The sequence below is a fragment of the Zingiber officinale genome, chromosome 6A (genome assembly GCF_018446385.1).
Source record: "Zingiber officinale cultivar Zhangliang chromosome 6A, Zo_v1.1, whole genome shotgun sequence".
Taxonomy (NCBI): Eukaryota; Viridiplantae; Streptophyta; class Magnoliopsida; order Zingiberales; family Zingiberaceae; genus Zingiber; species Zingiber officinale.
The window spans coordinates 78,172,558-78,187,089 of NC_055997.1; the positions used below are offsets into that span (position 1 = coordinate 78,172,558).

General features: G+C 43.1%; 1 protein-coding gene across 1 annotated transcript; it reads left to right on the forward strand.

Annotated features, from left to right (window-relative positions):
* Window positions 1–7,269: 7,269 nt before the first annotated feature.
* LOC121996665 (subtilisin-like protease SBT1.6) lies at window positions 7,270–10,614 on the forward strand. Its single transcript, XM_042550706.1, has 2 exons — window positions 7,270–9,748; window positions 10,444–10,614. The coding sequence occupies exon 1, from the start codon at window positions 7,329–7,331 to the stop codon at window positions 9,708–9,710; it is 2,382 nt and encodes a 793-aa protein (XP_042406640.1). The 5' UTR covers window positions 7,270–7,328; the 3' UTR covers window positions 9,711–9,748; window positions 10,444–10,614.
* The last annotated feature ends 3,918 nt before the right edge of the window (window positions 10,615–14,532 follow it).

Consider the following 14,532-nt stretch of genomic DNA (forward strand, 5'->3'; position numbering starts at 1 on the left):
CTAGAGTGAAGCGGGAACAGCGGAGGCACGTGGCGATCAGGGCCGCTCATGGTCGACGTTAGCAGGAGGGAAAAACAGTGCTCGCAACAACGTGGCTGGAGGTTGCTCTACATGTTGAGGGTGGCGTCGAGTCCATCCAGTGGCAGCGTCGTGAGGAGGAGGAAGAAGAGAAGGAGGTTGTCGTTGTGGCCGGCGTTCGAGGGTGACGACGAAGAAGAAGAGAGTCGTGGCCGACGTCGCGAGGAGGAGGAAGAAGAGAAGGAGGTCGTCGCTGCGGCCGACGTTCGAGGGTGACGATGAAGAAGAAGAGTGCCGTGGACGGCGTCGCGAGGAGGAGGAAGAAGAGAAGGAGGTCGTCGCTGTGGTCGGCGTTCGAGGGTGGCGGCAAAGGAGGTAGCAACGGTGACGGCGCGGTGCCCGCACGAACCAGAAAAGCCCCCTCCACTCACCTTAAAACCCTACATAGTGAAAGGATAAAAATACTTTTCCTTTTCCTCTTAATTCCCCTTTTGCCCTATATCCATATCCGTATCAATTATTATTATTATTATTTTTATTAGATTCCAATAGTTTGGTTTTATGTTTTGCTCATTAAATAAATTCAAAAAGTATGATGATTCTGCCCACTAAAAATTGAACATTATTATGAGTTCGGAAACATCAACAAGGTAATAAAAATTCTTGATTTTAACTCTGCAACGTAAAAAAAAATTAGGAAAAAGAATACATAGAATTATTTTAAAGCGTATTAACGGGCTTGGTTTAAGAATTTATTCCAACTATCAATAAATTCCCAAGATTTTAGGTGGAATAAGAATGATGATTCTTTCCACTTTCCCAAAGTATAAGGTCGATAATTAAGAGAGCTGTTGAAGTACTTCTCCTGATGTTAAACCACCACCAAACAACTGAAAGCCAAATACTTAGATCCGAGTGAAAATATTCCCAAGGACAATTTTTAGGTGGCATGTCTACACCAAAACCTATAAATTAAATTGGGAAAAAAAATATTTGATGCTAGATTGTAAAATGGTCAATAACTCTAATATATAAATATAAAATTTTTATTTTCTAAAAAAATATTTATATGAATTTTCTATTTTAAAAATATGTTAACTGTACATATTTTTTAAAAATAAGTGGGCTGGGCCAAGCAATAATCAAACCATATTTGAGCCCATGCTGGATGGTAAACTGAAGTCATGGATCATGTCTGGTTTGATCTGAAGCCTAGGATTGTGGCTAGTCTAAATCTAAAGTCACAGGCGAGCATGATACAGGTAACACTTACTGTAGCGATCCAACTTACGTGTTAAGTTTAATCTAAATAATTATAATTTTTAAAATTTTATTTCATAAAAAGCATTTCTATACTTTTTAAGTTTTTCCCTTTGTTCTTATATTTTAATATTTCTTACAAATAAATAAATGGGCCCGGGCGTGACTCTTCTAACCTCGAGACCGTATGAAGCTATAGAAAAGAGGTTAATCAAGCCCATAGTGTGCCAATCCAACTGGCCCATTCTGATACATAACAAGGGACGGCCCATTAAATTAATGTGAAGTCCATTTATTGCTCTATTAATTGAGCATCTCCCTTGCAATGTCCAATGCTAATAGCTGTGTTGGTTGAGCTTTCCTAAAATCGGATTGATCACATAATTAGTCTGTATAAATTATTTATATAGGTGAAAATAAAAAAAAAAGTGGCCAACTATTTAACGAATGGTGCCTGCTGATGCAGAGACAAGGACTGCCCCCTCCTGCTTTCTCCTTCATTTCTTCTCCACTCGTATTAAAAAAAAAACAGTCATGCTCGTACTTAATTAACTATATATCATCGGCCCAAAATAAAGTAAATCATGAAAAGCATATCTCTTTCTTCAAATAAATACAATAAAAAGTTCCATCAAATATTTTTAATATCAGTGTTATTTATTTTTTCATAACACGTATTTAATTTCTATAGCCCGATTAACCCTGAAAGTGATAACTCCTGACATCACATCCCAACTTGATCTGTATATCAATTGGATAGGTGTAAATGAAAAAAAAAAAAATGGAAGAAGCATAAAGCTTTATTATAATGTGACTTTAGTCTTAGTTTCACATTGAAAATTTTAAAATATATTAGTTTATATGTATTGATAATGTAAATAAATCATTAATATTAATGTAACCGAGTGAAACTTGATTTATATTAATCAATTGGATCGGCTGGGATAAAATTTATCCAAATGGAACAACTAACATTTTGCTATATAAACTTTTTTGTGCTTATTTAAGGGTGTAACGGATACATTAAATTAAATATTAATGCAGCCGAGTGAAACGCGTTGGCATTTCACAATTGGCGAATAATGATCATTAAACGATCATTAATACTGCTCATTGGTCTGAGCTTCGATATAAGGAGACTGCGACCATAGGTAAAAGGTTACACGCTCAAAAAGTTGAAGCTCTCCACCTACGTTCCCCTTCTCTTTTGTCGTACATCTCTTGCTCGGCGAAGTACCCGTGATAGCAATCAGGTACCTCCCAATTAGCCGTGACCGTCAATGTTTGGCGGGAATCACGGTTCACAGTTGTATCTTAAGAAACAGAGGACTTGAGGAAACCTCAAAGCACAACAGAGGTGGGGTGAATTTATTTCAAGAAAACTGCGACCCTCACGGGCCTAGGTCCATCTGCCCACTCAAATTCTGTGTTCGCTCGCCCACTAACTCGATCGACCTCTATGTTCGCTCGACCGCTAACTCGATCGGCCTTTTCGTTCGATGGAATGCATGCTCGTTCGGTCGCTCAATTCACTCGGCTACTCGCTCAATTTGCTCGGGCACTCGCCTAGTTCGCCCAACCGCTCGCTTAACCCGCTCGGATATACACTCATTCGCTCGGTCGTTCGCTCTCTCGGTTTGCTCGGTCAGTCACTTGCTCGGGTGCTTGCTCGGTTTGCTTGGTCGATCACTTGCTCAGCAGCTCGGCCCTCAGCCCGGTATGACATTTGGTTGATCTGCTTGCTCGACCGCTCTACTCGCTCGGCATTGTGCAGTCTACCTTCAGCACTTGGTAGAAAATCATTCCATGCTGGTGGCTTGAGATTATCTGCTCGGGTCATCTCGACAGAAAAGTTGAATTTAATTTGATGTATTTAAATTCGGCTAATTTCCCAATATCTCCAGCAACAGATTATTTTGTCCAATATTATCCTACGTGGGAATTAAATCCTGATTACTTGAGAAATGCACCCTATCTATTACCACACCAAATCCTAGGGGCTACTTTTAATGCTAATATATGATAATTATAGTTAGTCTCATTGACTATCTTTGCGTGGGAATTAAATCCTGATTACTTGAGAAATGTTCCCTATATGTTACCACACCAAATCTTAGGGGCCACTTTTAATGTTAATATATAATAGAGTAAATCTTGTTGGCCAGAATCTGGCCAGATAGAAATGAATTGTAATGTATGCATGTAATTAATATATAAATATGATATTACTAAAATGTCCATGTATAATGCATGCATGCATGTATTCTGGTTGGCCAGATTATGACCATTTAGCACTACCCTATATGATAATTCTAGTTAGCCTCATTGATTATCTTTGGATTGAACTTTTAGTGTTAATGTAGCATGATACGGTGCATGATAAGGGGGTCGGATAGCTAACGTGGTCGAAAGTCAAGCTCACGTAGCGGTCAGAAGTCAAGCCCGTGAGGCGGTCAGAAGTTAAGCCCACGTGGCGATCAGAAGTCAAGCATACGTGGTGGTCAAAGGTCTAGCCTACGTGGTGGTCAAAAGTCCAGATCACAGGGCGGTCCGGGTCAGACATAAGCGGCGTTTAGGGGTTAGACTTACGTGGCAAGAAGGAGACACGGATCAGGACATACAAGTCGGGATATACCGTATATGGACCAGGACGTACATATCGGGATATACGGACCAGGACGTACAGGTCGGGATATACGGACCAAGGCGTACAGTTCGGGATAGACGGATTAAGGTTTATAGGTCAGGACTTACTGGATAAGATATGCAGAACAGGATATGTGAGCCGGGACATACGGTTTAGGGGTTAGGCCTACGTGGCAAGAAGGAGACACAGATCAGGACGTACAGGTCGGGATATACGGACCAGGACATGCAGAATAGGATATACGGACCAGGACGTATAGGTCGGGATATACGAACCAAGACGTACAAGTCGGGATATGCGGACTAAAGCTTACAGGTCAAAATTTACAGGACGAGACAGGCAGAACAAGAAATGTGGGCCGAGACATACGATTTAGGATGTACAGGATAAAATACGGAGCTGGGCCGTGCATATGAGAAGAAACTTAAGGAACGACAAGTGAAGGCCTCTATTGGCAAGACGGTGAGCATAGGTCTGGATTTATCGGGATTTATCGAATGACAAATATAGGGTTGGATGTATAGATCTGGATATACGGGACAACAAATACAAGCCAGGGAATGCGTCAGGGAATCTAGGTCTATGCCTACAGGTCAAGATTTGCAGGTACAAGGACCCAGTCTAAGGTTAACAGACCAGGGCGATCATACACTATACGACAATCAAGCAAGGGAATCGTAATAACTCGTCAGAGAATAATCACCGCATGTCAGGGAATATGCTAACGATCTAGGGCTCATTGCCCACCGATCCCTCCTTAGACCTATGGGAAGATGTCATGTGTCATTCACTGCCAGACAAATCCTGACACCTGACATTCCCTGACACTTGTCAAACTCCAGAAGTACCCACTGCCATATAAAAAGGGAGGTTTTGTCTCTACGTAGATACGCTCACTCATCTTTTCACATTTCATCCTTTACTTTTCATCCTTTCACTGTGCTTTTGGGGAAAAAGTACCTGACTTGAGCGTCAGAGGACCTGACCGGGAGATTTTTTTTTCTGGTTCTTGGTCTCTAACGACCTGAGTGCTTATCTGAGTGTACGCAGGAGACCCTCGCCTCATTGTCTCCGTCATCATCCCTCGTCACTCACCCGTGGGAACCTTTTCAGTAGGTGTCAGGTCAATAAGGCGTCTCCACGACTTTCCGTCAACAACGAGGACAACGCGGCCAACCTCTGTCCGACTCAACTTCCAGATAGGATTATAGCAACTACAAAGAGCTGTTAAAATTATTTTTGAATGATTTTAATTGATTTATAATAATTTTAATAAAGTTTAATTAATTTTGAGATCGTTCGCTATTGTCAGGCATCTCAATCTTTCTTAAATTCTATTTTATAGAAAAAATCTTACTCTTCCAGTAGAAAAAACCTGCCATTACGAAGAAGAAGAATTTTTTTAATTAGTCACCAAACGCCTATCTCTTGAAATATTTTACTGAAGGAAAAAAAATGGAAAGTATTTTTAAGTTAAGCCTCTTAATGTAATTTTGGAGATAATTAGTAGGGACATGAAGATTAAATTTGTAAATGGACGCAGTCAAATTGTCTGGTCTGCATGTTTCACTAACTGCTTGATTCCCTGATGCACTTTTTTATTTTTTTCCTCTTTTTTGTTTTGTAGTATTGGTGTTTTCTTCAGTCTGAAAGAACAAAAATCTATTCTTGTGGGTCATTGTGTCCCAGCTGATTTTTTTTTTTTAATAGGAAGGAAAAAAGAGACAGTGAAGGATGAGTATAGGGATGCCTGACAAGAACACAGGTAAGGCTGCTGGAAAAATGAAAGGAATTTGGGATTGATTCATTTGAAGCCTAACTTTAAGTTAACTGGATAGATTCAAGCCATTACTTGACTCATCGCTTTTATGACGAGCCACTTTCTTCTTTCTCGAAAGTCGAAAGTGAAAAAGGAAGGTGTCCGTGTAGTGTTCGATTTTCAATTACGGTGACTGTATGTTCTTTTTCTCCGGTGAAATAATAAATTTAAAATGTTGAATCGCTGAAGTATTTTGAGATTTATTTTTTAGTCGATAGAAACTTTTTAGGAACCGGATCGATTATATTTTAAATTAATCGATGGTAAAGGTTGGATATTTAATACTAACTAATAAAAATAAAAAATAAATAAAAAAAAGGGAAGACCTCCTTGATTGATTTTAATATAGTGGTAAAGTATGTCAAGAAATAATTAATAAAATCATAAATTCTACAAGGATAAATATTTCAGAAATTGATGCCTAGTTATATTACGGATTTATCTGATGATCCACCCCAAACTCAAGGATGGCTTAAAACAAATGAGAGAAGGAAAATAGAGAAGCAAAAGAGAGAAATACATCTATGCCCTCATGAGTTAAACGATAATATAAGAGAATGGAGATTGCGCGCATCTCCCATGCGTTCTCCCAAATTCTCAAATTGTGTCTACTCCACGTCCTCCCAAGTTTTGAGGACGTGTTACGTCATGTCTGTCACTCGTCCACACCCAACCGAGTTTTCCATCGGAACTCAATTCAGGTTGCCGGTCATATGGCTCCTCTTCTTAGTCTGCTAGTTGAATCCTATCTTGATCTTATGCCCAGCTGGTCTGATCTGTGTTTCCTCATGAGTCGGGTAACTCAAATTGAGCTCAACAGCGAGTCATGTTGATTAGACTCAAACTCGGCTGTGGTCGGACCAACTAGATCCGACTTCAATTTCAAGTCTGATTACTTTGACTTTAGCTCAGCAACAACTCGAGCTGTCCTGACTTCCAAATTTAATCAGGCAAATCCTCAACACTTGAATTATTAAAAAGAAAATGTAAAAGCAAGACTAAACCGACCAAACCAGATATGTGCCACATTTTTTTGGTCCGGAAGACTTAATCAAATAGGATCGATTACAATCATGAGTCATGACCTTGATAGTGTGATATGCTTAAATCAAGGCTACATAACTATTGGTAATTACCAACACAAATTAAACTCAACTAGTGGTCGTATCAAATCATCTTTGAATGAAAGAACCTATAAGTAAATATTAGAGCAAACAATAATATCATTTACTTTAAGCAGTCTAATATCACGGTGTCATGGAATATATAAGTAACTACATAACTATATAGAAGGGTAGATTGACTCAAACGGACCTCACTCAATGGAATACAAAAAACCAAGTTAAAAGGAACATCCTCCTTTCCACCTACGTTCTTCTAATTAAATCAAGGGATAAACCTTAAAATAACTCATGGAGAAACATTTAAACCTTGGAAACTATTTATTTATTCTTTTCATAAATTAAAAAGAAATATTAAACCTCATCAACACACCCACACACGAATTGTTCATTTATATATACTTTACCCTTGATGAGCGGCCACTCCACTGTCCACACTTGACCCATATCGAACACCTGTTCCATGACTTTCCCCTCTTGCTTCCTTCTTCTGATACTCGCCCTAACAGCGGCGGCGGCCGCGGCCGAAGCGGTGGGGATGGCTGAGGCAACCGCCGCCGCCTCTGGGGCCTCGAGGAAGAAGATTTACATCTTCCGTGTCGACCATCTCGCGAAGCCTTCGGTCTTCCCTACTCTGGCACACTGGTACGCCTCCGCAGCCTTCTCCATCGGAGCCGCCGACCCGCTCCCTCTCCTCCATGTCTACGACACCGTTTTCCATGGCTTCTCTGCCTCGCTCTCTGAGATCCGCGCCGTCGCCCTCGCGGCGCACCCTAATGTGCTCGCCGTCTTCGAGGACCGCGTTCGCCACCCGGACACCACCCGCTCCCCGCAGTTCCTCGGCCTACGTAACCAGGTTGGGCTCTGGTCTGATTCTGACTACGGATCTGATGTCATAGTCGGTGTGCTTGACACCGGCGTTTGGCCCGAGCGTCGTAGCTTCTCGGACCGCAACCTCGGCCCCGTGCCTTCGCGGTGGCGCGGCGCCTGCGAGACGGGCCCTGGATTTCCTGCGTCTCTCTGCAATCGCAAGCTCATTGGAGCTAGATTCTTCTCCAAGGGGCACGATGCCGCCTTCGTCGGTGGCGGCGGCGCCGGAATCAACGAAACGGTTGAGTCGCGCTCCCCCCGCGACGCCGATGGCCATGGTACGCACACCGCTTCGACCGCAGCCGGCCGCCACTCTTTTGACGCGAGCATGGCTGGCTACGCTGAAGGCATTGCCAAGGGAGTCGCGCCGAAGGCTCGCGTGGCTACCTACAAGGTTTGCTGGAAAGGCTCCGGATGTCTTGATTCCGACATCCTCGCCGGATTCGATCGCGCTGTTGCTGACGGTGTGGACGTCATCTCCGTCTCCATCGGCGGTGGAGATGGCATGGCCTCGCCTTTCTATCTCGACCCTATTGCCATCGGTTCGTACGGCGCCGTCTTCCGTGGCGTTTTCGTTGCCTCCTCAGCTGGCAACGACGGTCCGGTCTCCATGTCCGTCACCAACCTTGCCCCTTGGCTCACCACCGTTGGTGCTGGCACCATCGACCGCAACTTTCCGGCTGACATTTTGCTCGGCAACGGCCGACGTCTCTCTGGCGTCTCCCTCTACTCGGGGAAGCCACTCAACGGATCTGCTTACCCGCTGGTCTACCCAGGCAAATCCAGCGGCCTCTCCGCTTCCCTATGTATGGAGAATTCCCTAGACCCCAAGTTGGTTGCCGGCAAGATCGTGATCTGCGACCGCGGCAGCAGCCCGCGAGTGGCGAAGGGACTCGTCGTGAAGGAAGCGGGTGGTGTTGGGATGATCCTCGCTAACAGCGCTTCTAACGGAGAGGGTCTCGTCGGAGACGCTCATATCCTTCCTGCTTGCGCCGTCGGCTCCGCCGAGGGTGAAGCCATCAAGACCTACGCCGCCTCTGTTGCTGCTCCTACGGCCACCATCCAGTTCAAGGGCACAGTGGTGGGCGTGAGGCCGGCCCCGGTGGTGGCGTCCTTCTCCGGCCGCGGTCCCAATGGCATCGCCCCGGCTGTCCTGAAGCCAGACATAATCGCTCCCGGGGTGAACATCCTCGCAGCGTGGACCGGAGCAACTGGACCAACCGGCCTAGACTCTGACGGCCGGAGGACGGAGTTCAACATCCTCTCAGGCACCTCCATGGCGTGTCCGCACGTCAGCGGCGCAGCGGCTCTGCTGAAGTCCGCCCATCCCGACTGGAGCCCAGCGGCGATCCGATCAGCAATGATGACCACAGCGAGCATCACAGACAACCTCCGCCGTCCTCTGACGGACGAATTAACTGGGAAGCCAGCAACGCCGTTGGACTTTGGAGCCGGGCATCTAAACCTGGGTCGGGCCATGGATCCAGGCCTCATCTACGATCTATCAGACGAGGACTACGTTGCTTTCCTCTGCTCCATCGGCTACGATCCGAGGACGGTACAGGTGATCACCCATGTACCAGTGGCATGCCCTGCCAAGAAGCCGACCATGGAGGACCTCAACTACCCGTCCATATCCGTGGCGTTCGACGGAGTGTCTGCCACGAAGAACCAGAGCAGGACGGTGAGGCGGACGGCGACGAATGTAGGGGCGGAAGCGTCGGCGGTGTACCGTTCGAGGGTGGAGGTGGCGGCCACGCAGGGACTGGCCATCAATGTGAGGCCAAGGAAGCTGGTCTTCACTGCCGGCGCCAGGAAACAGAGCTTCTCCGTGACGGTGACTGCCACGTCGGCGGCGGCAGCGGCGGCCGGGAGCGACGGAGACGGAGGGGGGCAATACGGTTACTTGGTGTGGTCGGATGGGGCGCATCAGGTTCGGAGTCCAATCGTGGTTTCGTGGATGCAACCGCTGTAGGAGTGACCGTAACGGACAAGTAAAGCTCAAAAGTCAAGGTAATTCTCGATGCTTAGTAGGTAAACCGGGTTTATTTGTTAATTAGACCCGTTGGTTTGGATCGATTTAATGTATGCTATTTAGTGGACTTTACTAATTCACCCCCATAATATATGAAATCGATCAATCATGCCCCCTCGGGGAAGTAGTTTTATTCTAATGCAGAACTGACATATTAAGTTGTGTTTATAATTAGCAGACTAAATATCTTATTGTCTAAATTGAGAGAGGTATGAGCCGATAATTTCAAGTTGTTAACCGTGCTAGTTTCTATCAAATGCTATTTGAGTCACCGAATGCTAAGTCCAGGTGTTGAATCCAAGTGTTGAGCTTACTGTCTGAGTCACAAAGAAGTTGTAGTATCGCTCTAGTTGATGTTGAGTGCAATCGAGTTTGGAACTGAGTCCTCCCAAGTGGATAATGAGTTTTCCAATTGGATATCGAGTCGGGACGTAAGTCGCCTCGATTTTCTCTGCAGCGGACAATGTGTTTTTCGAGTGGATATCGAGTCAGGACGCAAGTCGGTTGATTCGTTGAGTCGGGAAATGAAGATGCTGAGTCGGAAAAGATTCTTGATTGTTCGAAAAATGAGATGTCAAGATTTGTGTTCAATGTAAATTTTTTTAGACAAATTTATTCCATTTCTAACTGTGTTTCGACATTTTCTCTTATTGTCACTGGTGGATGGAGACAGTGGCGAATCCAGGAGTTCAAATATGGAGAGATGATCATGAAAAACAAGGGGCGACATCCTCCATCTCCACCAGTAGAGCTCCATAATACTAGGGGTTTCATTGCCGGCAAGGGGGGCGACCGCCTATGCCGCCCCCCGTGGATGGAGATTTGAGTGTTTGTTATAGATTTTGTAATTATTTATAGATTTTGTTCAAGATCTATCCACCTTATAAGGAATAATTTACTGTCATAATTCCCATCTGGATTTAAATGCTACTTGTTTCACCTGAGAAATTACCAATATGACATTAATATTAGTTAATGCATTTAACTACTTTCATGTAGTAAAATGCTTGTTAATTAGTTTGAGTAAATTTTATCCCGACCAATTATTAGAGGCGTACAGATTGTGTTCATACCCTAATCAATTTACTTAAGTATAATCTTAATTTTAAAATTGTACCCGGAAGCATCCATATATGTGAGAGAGTATTTCTATATATATATATATATACACACGTGCAATAATATAAATCAACTAACCAGTGTATCAACTATTAACGTGGAACTAAAATTTTCATAGACAATGGGGTTCTTTTCGTCCACCTATTTCCATTCACAATTGGAACGAATAGTCAGCGTCGTACTGCCATCAAACTGTCTCGTTGCACCCGTGAATCATTAACAATGACTGCACGAGCACAGTGCATTGGCTCATCCATGCCGACAAAACTGGTCAGTAGTATGGAGGCCTATTGATCATTTCTTTAGAATATGCTCAACACCTGAAGGCCTATCTCATACTAGTTCAGTCAACAACACTGAGTTTGGTTTTGATTAGCAATATATTTCTGTTTGAAATAAAGAGACTCATCATCTAGCTCCAATTTATTTCCAGATCGATTGATTTGGAAATTGGAACTACGATATTATGATAAGATGCAACATTTAGGTTATCACTAATCAGAGGCCAAACTGGTAGAAAAAAAGAACAATAGAGATATGAGGGAAAGCAGACGACAGTTCGTTTTACTGCAGGAGTCCAAGCCGGTGAGTCGATCTGTGGTGTGCCACTAGTTTTTGATCTGGTGGACCTGTCTTCCCGGTAATCCCCCCGCATTTAAAGCCCACCTGCCGAATAATTTGTCGTACGATGAAAAGAAAAGAAAATTTGCTTCGTTTCGATCGAATCTGGGCGTTGCATGGCATGCGTACTTGGAGCGGAGGTGGTTCTGGAGGTTGATCGTGAAGCTGTCGCGCTTGGGGCCTGGGCGGAGGTAGGGTAGTTGCAGCGGAGGCGGCAGCTCCTGCCTCGTAGCGCAAAAGGTCGGTGTGGTTGGGTCGCGCTTGCCTTGGGCGTGCTGGAGAGTATCCTCTGGATCAATTTTTATAGTCCAAAAGATAGATCCTTTGGTGGGGATGAATGATCTCTACTTATTTTATAAATGGAAATCATTCATTCTATCAATACATATAAAGGATCATCTCCTAAATCGTAAAAAGTCGTCTAGAAAATCTGATCTATGTGGAGATGCTGAGGCGCTTCTCGGAAGGATTCGAAGGTACCATGGGCAGTTGAATGCCCGATGAAAATGGGAGATTCGATGGGGGAGCGGACCGCCACGGAATCTTTCAGTTTCTACTGGCGAGGGAGAAAAAAAACAGCATTTTGCTGAAATATATATATTTTTAAATTGGTATACCAGTGTACTCGACTAATCCTGTTCGACTAATCCAGTGTGTGGCCGGTCCAATTTTATAAAAGTTTCTTATCAAAGGTAAATAAGAAAAATACACGTTGGAACTCATTCGGCCAACCAGTATTCTTGGCTCTGAATCTTACTAAAATATTACTCATATTTAACGTACTTAATTTTTTATAATTTTAAAACACATACTATATTGGTTATATCTTTTCTTTCTTTCAACGTTTAAAATTTTTTAACCCATTCAAAAATTAATTATTCTCGATTTATGTTATTCTCAATTTACACTGGTAAATTTAGATACAAAAGTATAAATATATTAAGAAAGCTTATAAGAATACATTGGTTTGGTCTAAATGATTCGGAGTTTTCTCCCATCAATAATCAATTTCAAACAAATTAGATTCGGAGTTTTCTCCCATCAATAATCAATTTCAAACAAATTAGTTAATTGATTTACATCATTCAAAAATTAAAAAACTTTGATATTTTTTGAATTAGGAGAGTAACTCATTTATGATGTTAGTGTTAGTTCAATTGACTTTTAGGATTTTGATGTTTGACAATATGATCAAGGGTTGACTCAAACAAGACTTGATATTTGGGAGAGAGAAGTGACTAACAAAGGTAAGTCCTAACAAAAGGTTAGACAAAGTGGAAGTTCCGGTGAGTGAAGTTGGACCTTAGTGAGTGAAGCTAGGTGGTGGAAGTCCCGGTGAGTGAAACCGGGCCCTAGTGAGTGAAGGTAAGTGGTGGAAGCCCTGGTGAGTGAAACCGGACCCTAGTGAGTGAAGCTAGGTGGAGGAAGTCCTGGTGAGTGAATCCAGGCCATAGTGAGTGAAGCTAGGTGGAGGAAGTCCTGGTGAGTGAAGCCAAGCAATGGAAGTCCTAATAAGTGAAGCTAGGCAACCCTAGGTTATATTTGAATTTTGTTAATACTGTGCTAACCCAGTGTTGCAGGGAAGCTCAGCTAGGTCGACGGGTTGACCAGGTAACTGACACGAAGTCTAGACGGGTCGAAGGGCTGATCGGACGTCTGGCAGGTAAGTGAAGGTAAGTCACTAGAGGAGAGTGACTGTGAGGACGCGTTCCCGGGAAGAAAACATTAGGCGTCGATCCGACTTAGATCCATTTTGGATATCTAAGTCGAGATCCTGACTAGATTCCGGGCTCGAGGAGATGGAATCTAATTAATATTCTGTTTGATTTTAAACTGTGCTAATACTCTGTTTTGCAGGATATATATTTTGTATTTGTCTCTGGACTAACGTTTTCTTGCAGGAAGGAAGCTGTTGGAAAACAAGGTCCGGGCGCCTGAAATGGATCCAAGCGCCCGGAGGTCTGGGTGCCCAGAATGGATCCAGGCACCCGGAAGCAAATTTTATCCATTTTGTGGGTCGACACGTGGAGCTTCGTGATTGGCTCGGCTACGTCATATTCAGGGCGCCCGAAAGGATCCAGTCGTCCCGAACCTCCTATATAAGGAGGGTAAAGGCTGGAGTCAAGACACAACAACGAAAGATCTACTCCTCTGTGCTCCTGTGACGCTGCGAAAAGCTCTCCGACAAAAAGTGTTATTCCTGTTTCTGTTTCTTTTTATTTCTTGTCGGCTTTCTTTTTCGCTAATTAATTCCTGTACTTAATTTGTAATAAATCTTTCGAGTTATTAGGGATTGCCCATTGAAAGCATCCTTGTGTGCGGGCCTTGGAGTAGGAGTCGTCAAAGGTTCCAAACCAAGTAAAACTACTTGTGTCATTCGCTTTGGCTTAATTATTTTTCCGCTGCTTACTCTCGAAATTTTAATCGATATTCACCCTCCCTCTATCGAATTAACGATCCAACAGTTAGTTAGTAAATAGCATCGGCCTAAACATTCCGCAGGGGCGGATCCTGGGGTTGGCATCGGCGGTAGCTCCCTCTTGCTGGTATTGCAACCAGTAATATTATGGGGTTTCACTGATGAAGATGGAGAATACTATCTCTTATTCCATGTAAAAATTAACCACGCTCAGTTTAGATGACGCTCATCTCTCCATACTTAAACTTCTAGATCCGCCACTGATCTTCCGTGATATATTCTATCAAGTCTTTATAAATTTCAAAATTCATTTTTTTTTTATCTATACTATCAAATTTAGATTTGATAGAATCAATGTATTAAAGAGATTTACCGGACTACATTAACCAAAATTGATTGATGAACATATAAAATTTTAAAACACTTCAAATTAAAATCAATATATTCCTTCAAACCTCCTTAATGTATGCAATGGTATACATATTCGATATATATATATATATATATATAATTAAAATAGATTAAAACAAAATAGACAATCTAAAATTCTAAAAAACTTATTATTAGATTTTAAAAAACTGTCAAACAGATAGACACTGCCAA